Here is a 7,944-nt window from a genome sequence, read left to right as displayed (position 1 = left end):
CCAAGTGGACACAAACTATTAGGGAACACAAGGGTACAGGACAGGACAGTCCCTTAGATTTGAGCTCGCTCGAATTGAAAGTATCCCATTGTCCCCTTATGGCCAAAAGCGGTCGAGATGGGTTCCGCACGAATTCCTTTTGTTTTCTTTTGCTCGTACGTATCCATTGGAAAAGAATTAGGTCTGAGAAGGGGGCGGTTTTCGGGAATAGATTTATTCTGACGCGCAGACCCCTAGAGTGCCTTAACTTTAGCCAAAATGACACTTAAATGCCATAACTTACGAAAGGTACACTTTAAAGTGTCAAAATCGGAGTAAAAAGATCAATTGAGTGCCAATCCGACCAAAACGCCAACGTGGCGTTTTTCCGGCAAAGCGTGCCCAAAACGACGCCGTTTGCACGTTGACGCGCCCAAACGGGTCGTTTTGGGCTAACGTGGCAAAAAAAAATAAAATAAAATAAAATAAAATTAAATTAAATTTATTTAAAATATTTAAAAATAATAATTTTAAAATTAAATTTAGTTAAAATATTTTAAATTAATAATTTTAAAATTAAATTCATTTGAAATATTAAAAAATTAATAATTTAAAATTAAAAATTAAAAAAAAAGGGAAAGGGGGAGGCGGCCGGGGATTAGCCTCGGCCACTGCGCCGCCGCCACGGAAGGGCCAGGTGATGGCGGGGAGGGTCGCCGGGGTTGCCGAGCCCCAGCCGGGCCGGCGACCCCCGGCCGACCAGTGGCGAGGGCTCGTGAGCCTCGTCACATTTGGGGAAAACGACGCCGTTTTAGCTACGTCGGCGTGCAAAACGACGTCGTTTTGGGCGCACTTCGTCGGAAAAATGCCACGTTGACGTTTTGGTCGGACTTTGGCCGAGTGGCACTCAAGAAAGCGTTCTTTTGCCGATTTATTCTATGTCCCAATCTTTTGTGAAATAAATAAAGAAAACTTTAAAAATTATGGGGAAAATGATGATGGGTGAGTTCTGAATTTGTAACGAATCCAACTTACAGACCATTACTCCTTATGGAATATGCTTTTGGGTTATAGTAGGAACTGGCATCCAGCATCCAGCGGGCTAGGTGCCTAAAATGGTAAGTTTGTCTTACCCCGAATCGAAGAGAAAACGACTTTCCGGAAGCTTGTAACCTCCTGTCCTCTCTTCTTCAAGAAGTACGTTGTAAAGTGTCCTGTCCTGACTTCACTAGCAATGGGCCAACGGCGATGTTTTCTTTGGCACTATCCTGTTCACACGTGAACAGACTCACCATGGTCCTAGTCGGGACTGACTAGGCGGATAGGCTCTGGATTCGAGCATCGGGAGAAGCACTTGGATTCGCGAGAGCAGAACATTGCCGATGATGAGGAAAAGGCGGGCTCGACGCCGGCCATTCTTGTTTTCAAGTGCTTCGAACAAGTTTGCTCCCTACCCTGTTGTCGCACTTCATTTGCTACTAATCGCGGAGTTTCTCTAGCTCGATCTTTCTTTCTTTATTCATCTTTTAGGTTCAAATCCTGCTTTTATTTATTTATTTATTTATTTATTTTTGTTTTGCTGACTTACAAATGAGAATTGAGTTGAGTGCTTGTGATCATTAGATCAAAAATCAACTCAAAAAACAAAATGATCTAGCCGCATCACATTACTTAGACAATGAGCCAATATTGAAGAGAATTCATGAGACTCATTAATTCATCAACATACCTCTCGATTATATTTGTGAAATCCGATGCAAACAGAGCCATATTCATACCCGACCCTACCTACATTACTAAAATACTTTTATATGTCTACCAAAATTGAGGTGAGAGCTTGGAGTAAGGAACACAAAATCGAATAAGGGAGAGAGTGAGAGAGTGAAAGAGTTATAGAAATACTAAATCGATATATGATCGATTTACTAAACATAATATACCCATAGAATAATTCAGCCCATCAAGCATGAGATAAGAAATGGGTATATGACTCATTTTTATAGGTCTACTCTTGCTAGAGCTAAGCATGGGACAGGCGGGCCGGTCTCGTACTTAAAAAAATGGCCCAGCCCGAACACTATCGGGCCAATGACATCCGGGCCCGAGAAACTGGCCCATATCCAAAGGCTGCACTTCGGCCCAAAACAAAGAGGACCGGGCTATTTCCGGCTGGTCCGGATCAAAGCTTTCTTTTTGGGGTTACCACTGTACAGACCCTCTAAACCTCTTTCTCTCTCTCTCTCTCATAGTAAAAGTCGGCCCGACCATCATTCTTTTTGAGCTTTTTTGAAAGCTGGTGCCACCCGAGATCGCGGCACCGGCCGACTATCGTTGACTCCCGCAGCTCTTTTGAGTCATCCCGCGCTTTCTCCCTCCTCTGAACGTTCTTTGCGTGCACGAATTCCGCTCTTCTTTAATCTTAAAAGTCCCCCGCCTGCAGCAGCTCCTAAAGATGGAGATGGCTGTGCTCCACGTGGGATTTGTTTATTTATTTAATCCCCGCGCTCACTCGATTTGGGTATGTTAAATGCCCGGCATGTGGATGCAGTTTCCCATGCAACCACCTCTCAGCCATGTGGCCACCGACGAAGTAGTGGGCATCCAATCTTTCCTCTGCATTCACCGCCCCCCGCCGCCGCCCCCGCCGCCTCGACGATGAGCCCCGAAATCCACTCCTCCCAGAGCCTCCGACCTCCTCCCAGAGGCGGCCAAGAACACGCGCCGCCGAGCGCGTCGGCCGAGCTCCCCGTCACCGCCCCCGCCGCAGCTCCCGCCCCGTCGGCCTCCGCCAAGAAGCTCACCCTCGTCCCGCTCATCTTCCTCATCTACTTCGAGGTCGCCGGCGGGCCCTACGGCGAGGAGCCCGCCGTGCAAGCTGCGGGCCCCTTGCTGGCCCTCCTCGGCTTCTCCATCTTCCCCTTCATATGGAGCGTCCCGGAGGCCCTCATCACCGCCGAGCTCTCCACCGCGTTCCCCGGCAACGGCGGCTTCGTCATTTGGGCAGACCGCGCCTTCGGCCCCTTCTTCGGCTCCCTTATGGGCACCTGGAAGTTCCTCAGCGGCGTCATCAACATCGCCGCCTTCCCGGTTCTCTGCATCGACTACTTGGAGAAGATCTTCTCCGTGTTCGAGTCGGGCTGGCCCCGATACCTCGCCCTCCTGTTGTCGAACCTGTCTCTCTCCTTCCTCAATTACACCGGCCTGAACATCGTTGGGGTCGCCGGGATCGTGCTTGGCGTTGTTTCTCTGATGCCCTTCTTGTTAATGTCCTTGATCGCCATCCCCAAGATTAAGCCTCACAGGTGGGTGAGCTTAGGCCAAAAGGGTGTCAAGAAAGATTGGAACTTGTTCTTCAACACCCTGTTCTGGAACTTGAACTTCTGGGACAATGTGAGCACGGTCGCCGGAGAAGTGGACCGGCCGCAGAGGAATTTCCCATTGGCCCTCTTCGTGGCGGTAATTTTTACCTGCGTCTCTTATTTGATTCCTCTGTTCGCCGTGACGGGTGCTGTCTCGGTGGACCAGAGCGAGTGGGAGTCCGGGTTCCATGCGGTTGCGGCCGAGATGATCGCAGGTAAATGGCTCAAGGTCTGGATCGAGGTTGGCGCGGTGCTGTCGGCGATCGGGCTCTTCGAGGCCCAGCTCAGCAGCAGCGCTTACCAGGTCCTCGGCATGGCGGATATCGGGTTCTTGCCCACGTTCTTCGCTGTGAGGTCCAAATGGTTCGGCACTCCCTGGTTGGGGATCTTGCTGTCCTGCCTCATCAGCATCGGCATCTCCTACATGGACTTCACCGACATCGTCTCGTCGGCCAACTTCTTGTACAGCCTCGGGATGCTGCTTGAGTTTGCGGCGTTCGTGTGGCTGAGGAGGAAGCTCCCGTCGCTGAAGCGGCCGTACCGGGTACCGCTGGGCGTGCCGGGGCTGGTGGTCATGTGCTTGATACCGTCCGCGTTCTTGGTGGTCATAATGGTGATCGCCACCAAGGTCGTGTACTTGATGAGTGGACTAATGACTCTGGGTGGCATCGGGTGGTTCTTCTTGATGAGGTTCTGCAAGTCCAGGAAGATTTTCAAGTTCAGCATCAGCGATGTCGAAGTTGCATAAATCTAAACACAGCAATACGTAGCAAACTTCCAATCACCATAAAGATCTCATGTTGAGCTCTTCTAGTTGTTTCAATTTTAATTTGTTTCCCAATTTGGGGGTGCCTTGGAAGGATGATTTTCCACAATTTTTATTATTATCAATATTAATCTGTTGAGCTTAATTATTCTTCGGATGAGGCCTGGATATTGTCTACACTCAAGGAGCGCATGGCTGGCACTCTGCAATTTCTCGCTGTCTGTTTTAAGAAGTAGAAAACACGTTGGGTCCATTTTTCTGCATTATCTCTTCCCAGAGTCTGTCTGGACTGGAGCCTGCTTGAGTACGGAGGATGAACCTGCGAAATAGGATAATTCTAAAAAATCATATTAAATGAACCAATCAGTGCCGTTTCCAACCAAGTGCAGTGCTATATATATATATAACTTCACAGCTTATTCTTAACGATTTCCAATGTGGCATTGAATGACGTTTTCTACAGAGTCTGCAGAACAGTCCTCTCCAATCAAAAGAAGTTAAATAGTTAGAGAACGGCGATGGTGTAGATTGCACATCAAAGTACAGGCACGCAACACAATGTGAGTTGCAAAAAGGCCGACTCGGTTCAGTTTCATCGTGTCTTTTCCAGACCGATCGAATGAATCAAGATGACATGTCTTTATGATGTACCTCTCTTTCGAGCAGGGGTCCTGTCAAAGAGAAAAAGAAACATCCGAAAGAAATGGAATTTTCAATTTCAACAGTGCACAGTGCACCAACCGGAATCACCAACCTAACCATGTCCCCCTCACGGAATGCGAGAAGGGACTTTTTACCTGCAGGTCAAATCAATGTGATCGTTGAACGTTCAGTCCTGACTCTGTGATTCCATTTACCTCCATTTCTCTCGATTCGTGAGATCTTCTCGCTTCCAGACCAATCAGTCATCGGCCGAAACAATGGAGCCTTCCGATCACTCTCCGACTGCCTCGCTTCTTGAGCCGCCCGTTCCCCCGCCCCCGCCCGCCTCTGCCTCCAAGAAACTAGCCCTCCTCCCCCTCGTCTTCCTCATCTACTTCGAGGTCGCCGGCGGCCCTACGGCGAGGAATCCGCCGTGGGAGCCGCCGGCCCGCTGTTCGCCATCCTCGGCTTCATTGCCTTCCCCTTCATCTGGAGCGTCCCCGAGGCCCTCGTCACGGCGGAGCTCGCCACTGCCTTCCCCGGCAATGGTGGCTACGTCATCTGGGCCCACCAGGCATTCGGGCCCTTCTGGGGCTCCCTGCTGGGCTCCTGGAAGTTCCTCTGCGGCGTCATCAACCTGGCCTCCTACCCTGCCCTCTGCATGGACTACCTCGAGCTGGTGTTCTCGGTTTTCGCCTCTGGCGTGCCCCGGTACGTCGCCATCTTTTTGTTCACCTCGGTGCTGTCTTTTATGAATTACACTGGTTTAAGCATTGTAGGCTATACTGCAGTTGGTTTGGGTGTTGTATCTCTCTCGCCTTTTGTTGCGTTGACATTGTTGGCAATTCCCAAGATTGATCCTAAAAGGTGGATCAGTCTGGGTGAGGTGGGCGTGGCTAAGGATTGGACACTTTTCTTCAACACCCTCTTTTGGAACTTGAATTTCTGGGACAGTGCGAGTACTTTAGCCGGGGAAGTTGAGGACCCCCAGAGGACATACCCTAAGGCACTCCTCTCTGCCGGGTTGCTTGCTTGCTTGGCTTATCTGGTGCCTCTTTTGGCTGCAATTGGGGCAATCCCTCTGGATCAAGAGGATTGGGTTGATGGGTACTTTGCTGATGCCGGAGAGTTGATCGCCGGCGAGTGGCTCAAGATCTGGATCGAAATCGGTGCAGTTCTATCGGTCGTGGGACTCTTCGAGGCACAGTTGAGTAGTTGCGCATATCAGCTTTTGGGAATGGCGGACTTAGCATTTTTGCCCCAGTCATTCGGGTTGCGGTCCGCATGGTTCAATACCCCCTGGGTGGGGATTTTAATCTCCACATTGATAGCGCTGGCCGTTTCTTACCTGGACTTTGCGGACCTGATCTATACTGTGAATTTCTTGTACAGTTTGGGGATGTTGCTCGAGTTTGCGTCGTTTCTTTGGTTATGGAAGAAATTGCCCGCAATCAAGAGGCCTTTCAAAGTGCCCATGGCAATGCCGGGACTGGTGATCATGTGCTTAATTCCATCTTGCTTTTTGGTTTATGTGATGTCTGTGGCTTCTAAGATCGCATATATATTGAGTGCTGTATTGACTGTCTTCGCGATCTTTTGGTACTACTTCATGAAGATCTGCAGATCAAGGGCATGGCTTCGATTCAATGATGCTCGTGAGAAGTTTGATTATGAAGAGTGACCAGAGCTCTAGCACATATGAAGGTTGAGAACTTGAGAGTGAGTTATTCACGGATACGTTGAGATGGGTCATTCTGGTGTTCTTAGAGTTGTAAGGTTTTGTTAGGTTTAATTTCAAGCCCTGTAGTAGGAAAGGACGGTATAACTAAATCACCTTTTCCAGAGGACTAACAATAGGACTGAGACTAATGGAAAATTTTCCTTCTCCGCATAGTTTTGCAGAAGATAACTTCATCCATGGAGAGTTAATGGAATCCATTGTTCTAGGAAGTCCTGTCCGTATGTACGATGTAACCAAACCTGAAAACCTTTAAAGTGAAAATGGACAAAATTACATGCTTTCTCCAGGAACAGGTATCTGAAAAGGCGACACAGACATCTTTCAACATGGTCATGGTGCGGTGCATGTGATCGCTGTAGAAATCCGGGGAAAAAGTTTACTAAGGAAGATGACAGCTAGTTAGGGACACATATGATATCGGCATTGTTTCTCAATCTGAGATGCTGCATAGCTATTCGGGGGAGTTAGTGGTCTGGAACTTCTCAAGAACGGAACGAGTTTTGATGAGACAATCTTACGAGCGTGAAAATGGAGATCATCTCCTGAAATGGGATGCGACGATGGCCTAATTGGTTTAGCCATACTGCAGGCCAGTCATGCTTCGTCCCTCTTGAGTTGTGCACTTCCTAGAGTAGAATCTCGAAATCCAAACATCTAACCGGTTTACTTACACAGTGTCTGAGACATTGTAACAGAACTTTCGTGGCAAAGTTGATTTCAAATTGTTCATATCATGTTGGGTCCGAATCCTTTGCGATAAAATGCTTTTCCTTTGGCACTCTCTTGACTTCTGGTTATCCCAACTCAAGTCTCCTTTCTTTTCTTTCGGCTGGGATGCTGGAACCCAACTCAAATAAGTTCGCTATAAACATATGATGATGGCAGTAGTTATCCAAGTACTTATCTCTCTCTAAATGCGGATCCCCTCTTCCAACCGATGTCTTGTGAATTGAGCATGCACATCGCTATAGTGAAATCGACAGGTGAGCCGATCATGACAATGTATGATCAGAAATCTACAAGACTTTCCGACCGCCTTTTCGGCAAGTGGACCCTGGAGATGGCAATTTTTCCTTTCGACTGGCATTTCGACAGACTATGTAATCCGAGAGCAAGAAAAAGATTAGCAGCGTACACAGAAGATATGGCTCGCCTATGTGCCGTGTCCGAGTCCAATGAGAATGAGATGCATCTCTAGACCGTTCGCCAAGTGAGAATAACTCCACACCGCAACCTATTAATTCCAAAGAATTCGGCATTTACAGTGTTCCCTGTAACAACTTACAAGGGAATAAATTGTTCCCCTGGTAAACAAGCAGAAAGAAAGAGTGCACAATGGACAGTTCTAATGGCCTCCTCCTATCCTATGTACTTCTGCAAGAGAGACGGGAGGTTGATAGATGGGTTTTATAATTCGAATGTTATTGTCGGCCTCGTGGGAAAACAAGTGTGAACAT

General features: G+C 48.3%; 2 protein-coding genes across 2 annotated transcripts; both read left to right on the top strand.

Moving 5' to 3' along the window:
- The first annotated feature begins 2,267 nt into the window (after positions 1-2,267).
- Positions 2,268-4,249, top strand: LOC104433786 (probable polyamine transporter At3g13620). The gene has a single exon (XM_010046652.3). It carries the CDS (start codon positions 2,500-2,502, stop codon positions 4,084-4,086), a length of 1,587 nt encoding a protein of 528 aa, XP_010044954.2. The 5' UTR covers positions 2,268-2,499; the 3' UTR covers positions 4,087-4,249.
- A 403-nt stretch (positions 4,250-4,652) lies between these two features.
- On the top strand, positions 4,653-7,265 carry LOC104433785 (probable polyamine transporter At3g13620). Its single transcript, XM_010046651.3, is given in 2 exon segments — positions 4,653-5,160; positions 5,163-7,265. Coding segments are annotated over 2 exon segments (1,401 nt in total). The 5' UTR covers positions 4,653-5,024; the 3' UTR covers positions 6,428-7,265.
- Positions 7,266-7,944: the final 679 nt, after the last annotated feature.

The sequence above is a fragment of the Eucalyptus grandis genome, chromosome 2 (assembly GCF_016545825.1).
Source record: "Eucalyptus grandis isolate ANBG69807.140 chromosome 2, ASM1654582v1, whole genome shotgun sequence".
Lineage (NCBI taxonomy): Eukaryota > Viridiplantae > Streptophyta > Magnoliopsida > Myrtales > Myrtaceae > Eucalyptus > Eucalyptus grandis.
The sequence above is the reverse complement of the archived record's forward strand: the minus strand, read 5'-3'. Positions and strand labels throughout refer to the sequence as shown.

What these genes read in the sequence shown, in the direction of transcription:
- LOC104433786 (XM_010046652.3), top strand. Translation starts at nt 2,500, where the DNA reads ATGTTAAATGCCCGGCATGTGGATGCAGTTTCCCATGCAACCACCTCT.